Genomic DNA, 16,117 nt, shown 5'->3' on the forward strand with positions numbered 1-16,117 from the left:
TTAGCGGATGACAGATGCTAACAGCTACATGTTAGCGGACGGGAGATGCTAACAGCTCCATGTTAGTGGGTGAGAGGGTGCTGGAAGTCTATGGAGGAGCAAGGTTCCCAGTGACTTGCACTTCGGTCATCAAGGTACGAGGACGACCTCAGTCGGGCCACCTTGCCAGAGGGCGAGGTCCCGTCCAATGCCGCTTGCGGCTTTAATTAGGGACCGAGCCCGAGGGCGAGGTGGCCTCAACTGAGGCCACCTTGCCTGAGGGCAAGGCCTCTATTGTTCTTCGTTCGTTTCTTATTATTATACTGACACCGTATTGAAACGCAATTTTGACCCCCTAAACATGCATGAAAACTCACCAAATTTGGCAGGCACATCCTGATCGGCAAAACATTTGATAAAATACAAAAATTAACCCCATAACCCAATTGGCTCTCTAGCGCCACCTAGAAACAGTAAAATAGCCACAGCAACCATTAGGAATGTCGTAGAGAGATCAAATTGATGTGGATGCGTTTGTCTCCTCAAGATCTAAAAATCTCTCATTGACAAAAATGTCCTAAATCGTACAGGAAGTCCCGTATTTCCCTTACAGTGTAAAATTTGGCGGAAAATGACTCCTCCTTTAAAAATTATCTCCGCCGAGACCGCTTGTCGTGGAGACGTCAGGGTGGTGCCAAATAATAGAGGACAAGTTTCTCTTCCAACGATGTTCAAAACTTTTTCAAAAGTCTCAGGGTGTGGATTTTATTAACCCTTAAAGTTTGAAGTCTGAAAATGCACTTGCAACACTACAATGGACACGGCGACCCGCACGAATGTCACAGAGAAATAAAATCAACATGGATGAGTTCGTCTCATCGAGCTCTAAAATTCACCCAGAGACATACCTATACCTAAATCCAACAGGAAGTCCGTTATTTCCTGTCAAATCAAATGTGCCTCAAAACACTTTTCACTCCAAAACCACTAATATGGACGGTTTCACCCTTCACAGTGTCATACAGAGAAAAAAAACATATGCATGCGTTCGTCTCATCGAGATCTACAACTTACTCACTCGTACCCATGACCTAAATCAAACAGGAAGTCCGTCATTCACACTTTTATTGTACATTTTTGCTCAAAAATCTCGCCTTCTTCACCAATTAAGGCTTCCATGGTCAAAATTATAAGTCTGACTGCTCTGAAAACTTGACATATGTAAAGACAACTAAAATGCCTATCAAAGTTGAGGGTGTTTTTTTCATTTTGGGCAACGGGAATGCCAAGACCAGCTGTTTTTACCAAAGAGAAACTGTGTGTCTGCCGAGTCACACTCTAACATCATGTGACCTACTTATGCCATATATGGGCATTGAGCCTCTGGGCTGATCTGAGAGCTGCTGTAAAACATTCTGCATGTTGTACCTGCTTTCCACAGTAGATGGCGCACCGTGACCACAAATCACACATGACTGAAGCAGCAGTTCCCCTGCAGCAGCAAGCCACTGAGGAAGCAACACTTGAAACACATTGGGAATGGTCCAAACAGCTGTCACCCTGCAGAAATATCACCTGATACACACCATACACCTGAAATCTACTTTTACTGGTTTGCACAAGTTATGTGAGATATACCTTTCTGTGAAATAAATATGTTCTCAGCATGATGGACTTTACATTCACTGAACAATGTGTCAACTACAGGTTTACAGCAGCAGCCCCCTTGTGGCTTCCATTGTTAATGTTCACATCAATTCACTGCAGAAGCAACACTTGAAGGTCAATGTAATGATCTAAATAGATGTCTCACCCTGCAGAAAAATCTTCACACACAGCAGACACTTGAAATCAGTCTTTCAGCAGGTTTAATGGGTCATGATCCACGCTACAGTTTCACAAAACAACCTCATTTAACTCAGATCATGTTGAAATGACCTTGAACACAATCAAAATGTTTTATTCCCCAGTTTGACTAAATGAACATCTTTAAGGTCAGAGAACATCAACATTCCCTTCCAGCTGTGAATACAGGAAAACATCTACCTTTGTCAGGAACAAGTACAAAAAGGAAGAATATCTCCAGAGAATGGTTTCAAATTTTCCTCAGTGAAGTACCAGAAATGTAAGCTGACCTGAGCTCCACTACAGAGGAAACGCCTCATTGATTTATAGACAGACAACATTTTACAGTCAACACTTTATTGATCATCACAGGTTAGCTCATCACAATGGTTCATCAAAAAAACTAAATTCATTAACTTAATAAATTGAAAGTTCAACTGAAAATGATTAAGAGGTAATCAGTAATCAAACTTTACTGTGTTTACAGTCAGAAAATAACCTACCCACACACCTAAAAAATCTTGTGTTGAAAACGTCAGTATATTTAAAACTTTATACAATCCATGCCCAGGAAATAATGCTCTCTGGCAACATCAAAGTAGTGGTGTGTCCTCCACAGCGCCCATGTCCAGGAGATAATGTCCACCAGAAACATCAAAGTGGTAGTGCGTCCTCCACAGCGCCATCAGCTGAACACACAGCAGCATCTTCAACCACAAGGTTCACCTGGAGAGAACAAAGCAAACAGACACCTGCAGTAAACACCTTCACTGATTCTCCATTCAGGAGATTCAATGACACAGATTAGAGACACACAAGAGGAGAATAACAGAGAGAATCTGCTTGGCTGCTCAGATATGACCAATGTTTAAAATATGATGAAAACACCTCAGATTCACATTTCCTTCTCACTTCATTGTTGTCTCAGAGACTCCACCAACAGAGAGCTCAGTGCCAGTGATCATCATTGGTGTTTCCTTTTAAACTGGCATGACTGAGACTGTCGGGCACGAGAGAGAGAGAGAGAGAGAGAGAGAGAGAGAGAGAGAGAGAGAGAGAGAGAGAGAGAGAGAGAGAGAGAGAGAGAGAGAGAGAGAGAGAGAGAGAGAGAGAGAGAGAGAGAGAGAGAGAGAGAGAGAGAGAGAGAGAGAGAGAGAGAGAGAGAGAGAGAGAGAGAGAGAGAAACAGGTCTTGTCCGGACTCTGTTCTCCGTCACCTGTTCAGGCTTTACTCTACTGGAGGGAGGGAGAGAGAGAGTGTAGTCAAGTTTTGGGGGAACAGGTCTTGTCCAGACTCTGTTCGGGTTTCACTCTACTGGGGGGGGGGGGAGAGCGAGCGAGAGATGTACAGTTTTGGATGACAGGTATGACAAGGTGGATCAGAGAGACAAAAAGACTGGAATGAGGGAACCTGCGGGTGGAGGCATATGTGCAACTACAGAGCACCAACTACAACACAGAGCCAAGCCTAGAACCACACTTGGAACCAAAGTTACATCTACAACCACAAAGACCAGGTCCAGGACCGTAGAGCAACACAGACAAACAGAACTACACAGAGACACCAAAAACTGCAGGCAGCACAGAACCATGATTCCACTGACATTAATAAAGACATGATTTCATTGATAAAACTACATTCTCCACAGGTTCAACCTGGAACTTATCAATAAGATAAATATCAAAATATCTACAGCATCATCTCATAATTCATACACAATAACTCATTTCATGTGAAATAACAAATTTGTTAAAAACCTTCGATAAATACATGGCTCATAATGACAACTGTATTGAGAGTGGCAGACAAAGTGCTCTCACAGAAAGCAATAAACACAGACACACCAGTGCCATACTACAAGTCAGTATCCTCTATAAACCAGGTGATCAACAAAAACAAACAGTTACACTTGCTTCAGCCCACTGTCACGTAGCTCAGTTTGACTCAATCAGTCCAAGTCGTCCTCAAACATCCCCTAACTCCACATCATCCAGCTCAAACCACCTGTCCAGCTCCTCCAGCTGCCCCTGGTCACCTCTAGCTCTAAAACTACACAGAATTCCTTCATGATCACTGAAGTACGTGGGCATCACTGCACATTCCACAGCAAACTGCCTGCTTCTCACATAAACGTGATCAATCAGAGTCCCCTTCTCTGTGCTCGCTTGTGTCACCAGCTGATCAAATCCTTTGCTTCCCATTAATTTGGAAATTGACGAACCCGTTAAAATGTTCTCATTAAAATCTCCCATGACCACAATGGTCTCTCTGATTGGATTAAGCCAATGCAGCAACCGCAGCAGGTTCTGTTTGAAGAGGGAATTTGGGTAACGTGGTGGGCGATAAATTACTGCCATCACTATGTTGAATTTGTTCCACAAGCAAACCAAACACTCCAGATCCAAATCGGGTGCCTGCAGGATGTCACAGTCTGAATCTGCTGGCCTGTACAAACCAACTCCACCATGTTCTAAAGCCTGCAGCTCTGACAGTTTGGGCTGACTGCTGCTGTAACACAGAGCACGAGGGCGGCTGTGGAAAGAGTAGCCGTCAATCTGGACGCCGTCCAGTGAGGACTGTGCAGTGAGCCATGTCTCTGTGACAGCAATGCAGGTAGGCTGCAAATGCTGTGTGCAGGACACCAAATCCACCAGGTGGCGACTTAAATTTTGAACGTTCATTAGAAACACCGACAGAGTGGGCGTGTCTAATGAAGGTTGTGGCTGCTCAATCAAAAATGGAGGCATCCTGTCCAAAGCCTCCTTGATGGTGTCCTTGCAGTAAATGGACTTCTCTTTAAAGTTCATGATGATCAGTCCAGACAAATCCCTCACACGACTCAGAGCTACGTAGGCCTGGCCAGGCGCAAACACCTTCTCCAAACACACCACGGCCCGGTCCACCGTCAGGCCCTGCACCTTGTGGACGGTACACGCCCAGGCCAACTTCAGAGGGAACTGGCGACGCAAACCTCCACGCTTGGTGGCCTTCTCCTCCACCGGATCGATGGCAGTAGAGAGCCGGCAGGCCACTGGAGCATGTGAGCGCTTCTTCCTCCTCTGGGAGCCAATTTTCTCATCGTCAAATTTGACATAAACTGTCTGAGGAAAGTTGTCACCCTGTCTCAACTGGATATGAGTGACTGTGCCACATGCTCCGTTGACCAGACCGTCTTCCACGTCCACATTCTTACACAGCATCACACGGGCGTCTGGACCCAGACTCAGAGTCTCCTCTAAGGACGTGTCCAACGCCGCACTGTGATGCCCCGCCATCAACTCCAGCTTCCCCGTGCTCCTGTTGTTCATGAAGTCCTGAGCTTCAATGGTCACAGGATCGGGACACGTCCGACACAGCTGCTTCAAGTTGTGCTCATTGACTTTACGGTTGGTGGGGAAAATGTGCAAGGCTGAGCTCTCCTCGCCCGTCTCACAGCTCTTCAGGATGTGGACGTCACTCTCCAACATGGGGGTGTCTCTGGAACGCACTCTCAACCTGTTGAGCAACTCGGCAAACACGCTGTCCTTCTGTCTCACCACTGTGGTCAGCTGCACCACACTGAAGTGGCACCACAGGTCCACACCCACCTGACTGCTATACAGAGGCTTCCCTTTGACAGGAGGCAACTGGTAGAAGTCTCCCACAGCGATCACACTAACATTACCGAACGGGGAAAAGTCTCCAGTCTGCTTGATCTGCCTCAAGCGGCCATGGACATACGCCAACAGAAGGTGATCCACCATACTGATCTCATCAATGACTAGAATTTGGAGGTGACGGAATTTAGCTCGCAGAGAGTTTAGTTTATCTTCACCCAGAGGGATGTAAGGTAAACTACACTGTTTGCCAATGCTCAATGTGTGGTGAATTGTTGCTGCGTTTAAATTGTACGCAGCTATTCCTGTTGGAGCTGTTAACAAAACACAGATCTCGTCTGGTTGATCACAAAGTGTTGCCAGCAGCCTCCCTGCCTCGTACTGGATGGCCCTGATTAAATGCGTTTTCCCCGACCCCGCCCCCCCAGTCAGAAAGACATGCAGAGGCGGAGGGTTTTCACCCCTCACCTTCTGCAGACACCACTGCCTCACCTGGTAGAAAACAGCCCGCTGTGTCTCATTCAGAGACCTAACTAGAGCTAAGCCCTCAGCACGAGACAACACCAGCCTGTTTCTCTCTAACTGGGCCACCTGTCGGCCGCGTTCCTGCAGATCTGGAACGTTCTCCAGACCCTCCACTAACTGCTCATCTGCTATCTCTGTTGCCTGTTGCTCTCTCAACTCCTCAGCACACTCAGCACGTTCCAGTTCCTGTTCAGGACACAGGTCCCCCCAAGCATCTTCCTCAAGGCCGTGGACATGGTGTGCGATCTCCTCAGCACGCTCCAGGTTCTCAGGATCGATCTCAAACCGGGCCCTGTTCTCATCCACCACCACCTTGACTCTATGGACGGAGCCGTCGCCAAACGTCACCTCACCGTCGTTATAGAACTGTTCAAAGAGCTGGAAGCCCTCGGGCTTGAGCTCTGAGTCACTTCTATAAGGAAGGAACAACTGCAGCACACCCTGAAAATAAGCCTCCCGTTGTTTGTCCAAGTTGAAACGCATGTAGCGGACAACTGCAAACTGAGACCGTGTTCTCCTCAAGATGAAGCCCAGTTTGTTCTTCAACTCGATTCTGTTTGGAGAAATTTCATTCCTGGTGAGAACACGATACTCCGAGGCAAACGTGGCAATACACATGTTGTCAAACTCACCACCATCAGGCCTGTTCCTGTACCTGTCCACTATGCTGGTCATCCACATGTCATCTGAGCTCAGATCATGTGATGACGCCCTCTCCTTCAGGACATGGAGGGGTAAACTCATCCTCACGATGTTGTCCCCTGTTGGAACAAACACCACCTTCCTGGAACACTCCTTCAGGTGCATGTTGGTTAGCCTATACACCGCCTCCTGGGCACAAACGTCCCTGTTGTGTAAATATACACTGCCCAGCTTCTTCAGGGCTTCTCGAGCAGAGAGATTTCCTTCTTTGTTTGCTTCTTTTTGGGCGTTGTTCAATAGTAGGCCAATTTCTCTCTCTGCTTTCGTAATATAGGAAATGATGTAAACAATTACGGCATAGGCGTCGGTGACAAAGCTAAGGTCCATGTTAGCGTTCCAGCACTTCAACAACTTCTTGCTATACTGGTTTACCCACACCTCCTTCAAGCCTCTCCTATAAACAACCTTGGTCTTCTTCTCTAACCTCCTGTAGGCCGTTTCAAAGATATCCTGGTTGATGTGTCGACTGGCAAACAACTCCTCTACACTATCAAATGGCTCCTCCTCCCTGATAGCTTTGCTCACAGATGCCAAAATCTCCTTTGCGACCTCCTTCTTCATCGGGTTATCCTTCTCAAAGCACTTACAGACCAGCTTGTTCTCTGAATCAGGATTCTTCTGGGCCTCCTTCAGCTTCTGTTTGTCACAGCGACATTCCTTCATCTTACAGAGGAATGTACGCGTAGTAGCAGGTTTTGGAAAATGGAAACGACACGTTGTTTTGTTCTTCCGACAAGACTTTGAGTGTCGTTTGGAATGTGTTTGAACCGACGACACAATATCCAATAACGCGTCGTCATCTGAGGGCAGCTCACACGTTACATACTTATCAATAAACTCGACCACCTCCTCATCTGTGTTCTGGTCAATTTTAGGAGCGCCCTCGATCCAGAACAAGCAGTGAACATGAGGAGAACCGCGCTGCTGAAACTCAACGCGGTAGAAATGATCGATGATTCTGCCAATTGGCTCAGAAGGAGACATGAGAACCTCTTTCAGAAAACAATGCCACCTGTAATCAAACATCCTGGCCGCAGTAACTGGATTACGCCGCAACAACTCACACCTGTCTGCCCACTCCAAATCCTCCACCGTCTGCACTCTGCCTTCCTGTTTCAGAATGCTGGTCAGAAGGTTCTGCCAGCGCAGATCTGCAGACGAAAATGAACAGAACCACGTCGGGATGCCTAACTGACGGACACAGGCGAAGATGTCCTTCTGCACAGACTGCCAGAACGCAGGAGTCCCTCTAATAGGCTTCAGAAACCGGAAACCCTCGTCAAACTGTAACAGCTGCTTCAAAGACTCCTCATCCTGCAACATACTTTGGCTAATCTGTGCAGAGCCCTGATCACCTTTTCCCTTACGCAGTGCAACAGAAACACTCGACACCACCCTGTCCATCTCTGACATGAACTGAGCAAAAAAGATATACTCAACATTCTGCGCAAAACGGCCATCAGCATGCATGATCCGGTTATTAAAATAACGCGACAACGTCAAAGCATGATTCCGCTCATGATGGAAGGTCTTCTGTCCTAAAGGAAACAACACGGGGAAACACTTAGCTTCGTTTGAATTATCAGAAAGCATCCGGACTGGACTGTTCCCCTCTGCAGGCGCTACATTGACTATGTCCTCAAAATACTGGTCGAGAGCTTCCTGACCAATGTCCACAGGCATAAGACAAGTGTCTTGAAACATGCAGTGTTGCTGTCTGTCATGTAACATTTCATCTTGAATGATGTCTGCTGATTCCTCTTCAACAACAACTGCAGGCCTTTTCTGAACCTCACCACCTTCCTGATGGGCCGCCTCGCCCTCTACAACAACCTGAACATCACCCTTCTCCTTCACTGCCTCATCCTCACTGCCTGACTCATCCTCTTCCTGTTCCTCATCTTCCTGCCTGTTAAACTCATTGACCCAGTCCTCATTGAACTCAATGTCTTTATAATAAACATTAGTTCTCTTTAAATAGTCTAGCGCCTGCCTGACACGGAGAGTATCCACAAACTGATACTCATAGTGTCCCTTGTAGGTCAACTTCCTCTTCAGCTTGACCTGTAACAGAGAGCCTTCCATACTCGACCGTGGCAACACGGTGGTCGTCTGAACGATGTTGGCTGGAACACAGGTGACTGGTCCATGTACTCCATTCTGCCCTCCTTTAGGCAATGCCAACATCTTCATGAACGGAATATGCAACGCGATCAGGTGCTGCTCTAAACTATGCAAGCATCTCAGTTCAGGTGGAATGGGATCAAGCTGCAGGTCATTGATCCAGCACTCAGCTGGAGTCTCACCTTTACTGAGCTTAGAATGGCAGGTGTAGCAAATCCAAAGGTGTCCTCTAGAAGGAACCAGATGACAGGGCTCAGCACACTCCTCACTACAACTATGCAAATAATCCTCGCTGATGCACCTGTCCGCTACACGAGCCGATTCTGACCTGGAACTATAAACCTCTCTCTGACAAGTCAGCACCTGATGCCTGAACAACAACCGATGGCAAACGCAACAGACAAAATCTGGACCGTCTTTAACCTTCTCTACAAACTGATCCATAACAAAACCAAAATCCTGAGACTTTTCCTTTTTCTGCTTCCTGCTCAACTCGACACGAGCAATGACCTGCTGCCTATGTTCTACACTCTCATGATACTTCCTTCTGCTTATGGCTCTTGTGTTCTCCCGATGACACAGACTGTCCCTATATTTATTACAACTACTCTCTTTCACTCTCTCTCTGTGTTCAACAACATCTCTATATTTCTGAATGCTCAGTGCTTTCACTCTCTCCCTGTGTGAAACATTGTGAGAATATTTTTTTACACTTCTATTTATTTCCCTCTCCTTAAACACCTGATTTTTATGATATCTCTTCTTGTAACTTTCCCTATGTTTCACCCTTCGCAACACACTCGTTTTTTTCTGTCCCCATATTTTCTGTCTCTGATACTTTGTCTCCAACGGCCTACCAATGGCTTTAAAATCACCAACACTATTTACGTTCTCATCAGAAACAACACTTGCATCCCCTTCATATCCTAGTCTGTCTGAGCCTACAACTATAACCTCCGTCACCCTCAACCTGGTGCTGTAGCCGGTCACCTCACTCACTTTACAGTACCCATAACAGCTCTGCAGTCCAGGCTCACAAACACAGACAACATTCTCAAAATGACTCCCACCAATATTCTCCAAATAAATACACTGCGGCGACAACTGCTTCCTGTTACAACAGTACTTCAACCAGCGTCCGTTGGTGAAGGTACACACACTAACTCCTAACCAGTCAGCTGTAACCTGAATTTCCACCTCCGTGGCCCAACTACCCACAAACCTCATCCTAGACTGCTGAATGTACTGGGAGACAGAGGAGAACTCAGATCTCAACAAGCCCTGGTACTGAGCTGCCTCTTTCTCCAGCTGTTTACAGACAGCCAGTCTGATCTTACGGTGGTGCTTCTGAGAGCCACTCACAGCCTGAGAGATGGCTCTGAAGAAGCAGTTCCCATCAGCCACTACCTTCTCCTTCCTGCAAGGAACACCCAGCGAACCAACCTGGCTAGACGCAGAAGCACTCACCCGCTCAAAGTCGACATCAAACCTGCTACACAAAGTCCGACAAACATCAACATCAAGAGGACAGAAGACCAGCTCCTCAGTCCTCACAGCAGCTACAAACTCCACATCAGCGTTGAGCTCAGGAGCATCGTAGCGCTTTGATTTCTTTAACAAACGAGTGTAACGAGAAGTCCTACGCCTCCTGCCATCAGTAACAGTTGTTTCTGCAGTTGAACCACTGCTCACAACACTGGCAACAGTCTGAACAGAAACTCCAGACAGTGCTGGACTGGCAGCAACACCACACTCAAAGACACAAGTACCTACAGGAGCCTGAGCCACAGTCCTGCACTCAGTGACCTCAGGGGACTGTGGTGCTGGAGCAGAACTCATCTCAGTGACGTGACTCTCCGCAGAAACTTCGGACGGTGCTGGACTGGCAGCAACATCACTCTCAAAGACACAAGTACCTACATCACTCTCAAAGACACAAGTACCTACAGGAGCCTCAGCCACAGTCCTGGACTCAGTGACCTCAGGGGACTGTGGTGGTGGAGAAGAACTCATCACAGTGACGTGACTCTCCACAGAAACACCAGACAGTGCTGGACTGGCAGCAACACCAACATCACTCTCAGACACACAAGAGCCTGCAGGAGCCTCAGCCGGTGTTCTGCTCGCAGATGCCTCAGGAGACTCTGGTGCTGGAGCAGAACTCGGCTCAGTGACGTGACTCTCCAGAAGACCACCAGACAGGGCTGGACCTGAACCCCCACCAATATCAATACCACACAGCTCAAAGTACGGCTCGCCTGACCCTGAACTGAGGCTGTCAAACAACTGACAGATGTAGTGTTCCAGGTCCTGAAGATCTGCAAACTGCAGAAGCACGCTGGTGCCTCTGGGGTCGAACAAGCCAACACCACTCCGTGGATGGCTGTCCACCACAGCAAACCGTCCGTTTTCGCAGATGATGGCAGACGTGTTGGCACACATTGTAAGCAGACATGCACGGTGTCCATGTTTAACAAAGACCTTCTCTAGTCCGCCCGGCAGAGTGTACAAAACACTGTTATCAACGCGGGCACCTTTAGATGTGTAATCACCTTCAGACATGTGCATACAACCTGTTGCAGTGAAGCCAATAGTAAATTTCAGCACCTGACCATCCACCTTGATCTGATCTGGCAGGTCAGTCGCAGACAGATAAGATGACCAAGGCTTGAAGCCAGGGCGGCTCATGACCCACTTGTATAAAGAATCACCCGAAACCAAAGCATCATCAAGCTCCTGCCTCCCCCACAAGAACACACTGTTCAAAGTGTGTCTGGCTAAGCTCAACCCCGCGATCGCCATGCACTGCTGCCCACCATCGATAAACCTCTGACTGCCCTGATGGAAGGATCCCTGCACAGCCTTCAGAAGCCTGATCCCAGTCCTGACATCAACCACTGCTGCTGGCCTCGCTGCGCTCACACCAACACCTGACTGGCCTGACTGGGAACTCTCAAGAACGGGACACTTAGCTTCGGGGATGAGGCGTCGCTCCGTCGGCACAGCAGGGCACGCTGCAGGAACCTCCTCCCCGACCGCTGCTGGAACCGGGCCTGCAGTCGGGGGCAACACCTCCTCCACCACCTCCTGGGTTGGTGCTTCCACCTGACACAAAAAGGAAGCAGAAAGTTTTACAGCGTATTCAAACTGAGAACCAATAAAGCAGGTCATCTACAAATAAGCCATGCAGTCTATAAAACCAAGAACCAACCTGGGGGACTGGTGGGCTGGGGCAAGAAGCAGACATGGGCTCACAAGCAGGTGAAGGCGTTGCCAACACCTGCAAAGTAAAGGACAACAGCTGTCAGTGAAATTATCATCTTTTTTTTTTAAATTTCAAAATGTCCAGCTTAAATGTCACAACAAATTCTACATCAAACACACAAACATTCTACCAACCTTCTGCCTTCCCCCTCTGTGCCTCCTGCCAACACCTGCTGGCCGACGCACCACACGGGAGGTCTGAAGAAGAAGAAAAAAAACACCTTTTCAACAACTGTCTTCCTGCTTGGTTAACCAGTGTCATCATGGAATAAGTGTGAAAGTTACCTGGCCAGCTGGCAGGACAGCGGGGCCGCCGTCAGAGCCAGAAGAAGGGGACACCTTCTCCATGGCGTCCAACATGGGCCCCCGGAACCACACCGGGTTGGGAGGGATCGCAGAGGATCCCTCCGCCGGGCGTGCAGCCTATGAAAAACAACACCAGACACAATTGATTAGAATTGCTTTGGGACTTGAGAAAACATGGCAAAAACTTTAAACAACACATGAACTCAGAAACACCTTACCTTGCCCCCCTGTCCAACCACACTCCACTCCCAGGGGTTCCTGTGACGGGGCACGGGAGCGTGTCCCGTCACCACCAGCCTGGGAGCAACCCTGGCACGCTTTGGCGCAGGGGGACGCACCGGTGCCTGGGATGGAGGAGGCACCAGCTGCTGGAAAGCAGCCTCCCACAGCAGCTGGACCAAAACCTCCATCCCATGCGAGTCACTCAAGTGCACCTGACAATGGAGCAAAGGAGACATTTTAGTCAACCAGTGTATCTCACAAAAAAGACCACAGAGTGGTCTGCATCACAGAACAACAAAACATGCTCTGCTTACCTGGTCAGGGCACCACAGCTCCAACCGGTGCAGGGGAAAGTGCTCTGCCACAGACACGTACGGGACACCTGAAGAGTGAGAACAGAACACACACCTTCAGTTATCAAATGTAGATTCAAAAAAACCATTTGTGATGACTGACAACCATTACAACCACACACACCAACAAAACCTTAACATACCCATACGTGCTGCGACACGATGGTATTCCTGACGCAGCAGCTCCTGAAGGCCAGGCTCAATGTTCAGGCGTGGAGGGAAGTCCAGCACGAACACCTACAAAGACACATTTAGCCATGAAGTCAAATGGAGTGATTGAGAACAAGCTGCAGAAAAAACAGTCTCTTCACAGCAGCTGTGCATTCACAACAACAACAACAACAACACAACCAGCGAGAGCCTCCGTTTCCTGCCTGAAACCACTAGACAACGCTCTTGGTGTGAAGACAGGCCTAGGCCATCTGCAGTTCGACTTCTTCAGTACAGCATCCCAGGTGTACTATGCTTTCACACGCCTGGGATGCTGCACTAAAGAAGTCAAACTGCAGATTGCACTATTCTCCCACTTCCATTAGTGGGAAAATAGCGCCAAAACCTGTATAAATCAGCTGACAAGACACGCCACAGCAACATCATGTGACCAACAGTCTGAGGAAGATGGCTGACAGCCTATGAAACCGTCAAGTAAACAAATACCACACTAGTCTGTTTAAAAGAATTTCGTTTTGAATTCTCACGGCTGTAAACAGTCACACTTTAACAACCGTTCAGTTCTTCTTTTTAATGAAAAAAACGGTGCATCGCAAGATTTTATTATCTACCAAGATAATAAAATCTAGCACCAGCTAGATTTTATTATCTTGGTGCTAGATTTTTTTTTCCCCATTTACTGCACTGTTAAGTTAAATTGTTCTTGTATTTTTCTAAGTGTACATTATTTAATTGCATTGCTATTTACTTGGTTTGTTCATAAAATATTAAACTATTCCATAGTTTTATTTTTCAGTGCAGATGCTTTAAAACTGGTTTAAAAACAATATAACATATCGTGATTATAATTGACATAGAATGATATGAAAAAAATATTGTAATCACATTTATTGCTATTTCGCCCAGTCCTAGCTGAAAGAACATTCATCAGCCTCCATCTTTAAACCCAAACTTCCTCCCCGTGGCTTCACAACATAAAGAGCTAATTTCTGCATCACTACTGACAACCACAAGTAGAAAATCAACCCACCTTGGGCCAGAAGCTGCAGGCCGTGGTCAAGAGAGCACTGAAGTCGAGACCTGCACTGTCCACAGTCCGGGACACAAGGTCGTTGCTGGGGGCGCACACACACACAGCATCTGGGGTCCAGGGCAGGTCAGCATGCAGGAGCTCCGTCCTCAGCTGGGAGCCCACTGCACCTGGAACACACAGATAGGAGAAGCACAGAGGTCCCTCGGGCACAGCTACATACCCGTCCACCATGGCCCTCAGGTGCGAGTCTCCAACGACGAACACCATCTGCATTCACAGAGACGTTGCTTTAGGTTAGAGACACCAGCTGTGAGTCCTTCCAGCAATTGCTGTCTGCATAAAAAAAATAACAACTCATACCTTCTTCTCCGGATCCCGGGCAGGAGTGACCAACTTGCGGGACTTCCCGGTCAGGACAGAAGTTGGCCATCTCCGCACACGGTGCCGAAAGCCTGTGCCACGCCCTGTTTAGGACAAAGGAAATAGACAGCGTTTGTCACTACATCACGTTTAAGAAGTTTCATGGTGAAAAACATCACTCTTCAACTCTTTCTCCTCAATCTGGCAACGTTGCCACACAACACAACAACAGAGTCAAAGGTCAACAGTTAAACATCTCAGAACATTCTGACACTCACGGGCCACAAACTCCGGAACAGCAGGTGCAGGACTCCAGTCCTGGGGCTGCGCCAGCCTGCGTCTCGCCGCCTTAGCACGCCGATGACCCCGGGCTCTCGGCATCTGAAGAACAGAAAAAACCCAATTAGTTCAACAAAGACACCACAGTCAATGACCAGTGACGATTAATGATATTAAACCTGCGAAACCAGTGAATCCACTAATACTGATGATTCAACTTACCTTAGCAGCAGGAAAACCACTGAGCAGCGGTGTGAGAGTCTGTGTGTGTGTGTGTGTGTGTGTGTGTGTGTGTGTGTGTGTTACCGAGTGTGTGCTGGAATATACACGTAAATGTGTTTAGATATGTTTGTGTAGTGTTCGATGTTGGGTGCAGCAGCAGATGATACTCAAATGCAAGAGAACCAGGAGAAGAACAAGCAGGAGAACCGTCTTCAGGACCAGCAAATCACACCACACTGCGAAGTTGAGACCTGAAAAATAAGGACAGATTTCATTAAAATATTGTATATGCACTTTTTGTACATGTCAAACACTTTGCAAGTTTTACACAAACCCTTTACTGCACCATTTATCCTGTATTATTTACTTTATTTTCTCCTTTTTACATTTTTATGTTTAAATAGTTTGGTTACACTACTGATCATTTTGTTCTTGTTCATAAAATATATTCATAACTGCAACGCTGTATTTGTTACAAGACACTTCATTTCAACAAACACCAAAAAATATAAATACATTACAGTGTGTTTATTTAAAAAATAGTGGGCACGCTATTCCCCCTGACCCGTCCCGACCCGCGTCCACGCGCTCTGAAGCCGCTACGCCCCCACCCCCGGCCGATCTGCGGTGGGCTCCTCCAGCAGTCCAACCACCACGCTTAGCAAACCCTGAACACGGTTAACCGATAAGCTAACACCGCCAGCGGTTAGGAAGCCAGCTGGCCAGACGAAATATAGTAACCGATTGGGTTGCAAACACCGGAACCAGCCGGGAAGCTAACAACGCCATCGACCGAGAAGCTAATGCTAGCAAAACACGAGGAACGGACGGAGAGAAGCCGCAGCTCCCCGCGAGAGAACAACACGAGTGGCCGGTACTGCTGGCTAGTAAGATATCCATGATACGTCTGGGCACGCCGCACGCGCTAAATTGTACAGCGCCCGGACAACGGAGAGGAGAGAATGAAAAAAAAACTCTCCGACAGTCCGAAAACACCAGCGGAGTTAGCCGCGTTAGCAAAGACACCACACGCCCCCCGCCCCCAAGCAGGAGCACACCAGACTCCATTCATTTCATCAAGCTACACTGAAGACCTGATGAAATAAGTGGAGTTTGGTGTTCTCCTGCCTGTTTGG

General features: G+C 47.6%; 2 protein-coding genes across 2 annotated transcripts; both read right to left on the minus strand.

Moving 5' to 3' along the window:
• Positions 1-3,788: 3,788 nt before the first annotated feature.
• On the minus strand, positions 3,789-11,213 carry LOC115389839 (uncharacterized). The gene is made up of 5 exons (XM_030093407.1): positions 9,572-11,213; positions 8,444-8,815; positions 7,714-7,798; positions 5,889-7,605; positions 3,789-5,519 (listed from the first exon to the last, which is right to left on the minus strand). Exons 1-5 carry the CDS (start codon positions 11,211-11,213, stop codon positions 3,789-3,791), a joined length of 5,547 nt encoding a protein of 1,848 aa, XP_029949267.1.
• A 44-nt stretch (positions 11,214-11,257) lies between these two features.
• LOC115389840 (uncharacterized) lies at positions 11,258-15,186 on the minus strand. The gene is made up of 11 exons (XM_030093408.1): positions 14,759-15,186; positions 14,481-14,584; positions 14,118-14,387; positions 13,060-13,153; positions 12,878-12,945; positions 12,560-12,775; positions 12,321-12,458; positions 12,171-12,233; positions 11,983-12,051; positions 11,588-11,876; positions 11,258-11,286 (listed from the first exon to the last, which is right to left on the minus strand). The coding sequence occupies exons 1-11, from the start codon at positions 14,859-14,861 to the stop codon at positions 11,258-11,260; spliced, it is 1,443 nt and encodes a 480-aa protein (XP_029949268.1). The 5' UTR covers positions 14,862-15,186.
• Between the last annotated feature and the right edge of the window lie 931 nt (positions 15,187-16,117).

This window comes from Salarias fasciatus, chromosome 6, assembly GCF_902148845.1.
Source record: "Salarias fasciatus chromosome 6, fSalaFa1.1, whole genome shotgun sequence".
NCBI lineage: Eukaryota > Metazoa > Chordata > Actinopteri > Blenniiformes > Blenniidae > Salarias > Salarias fasciatus.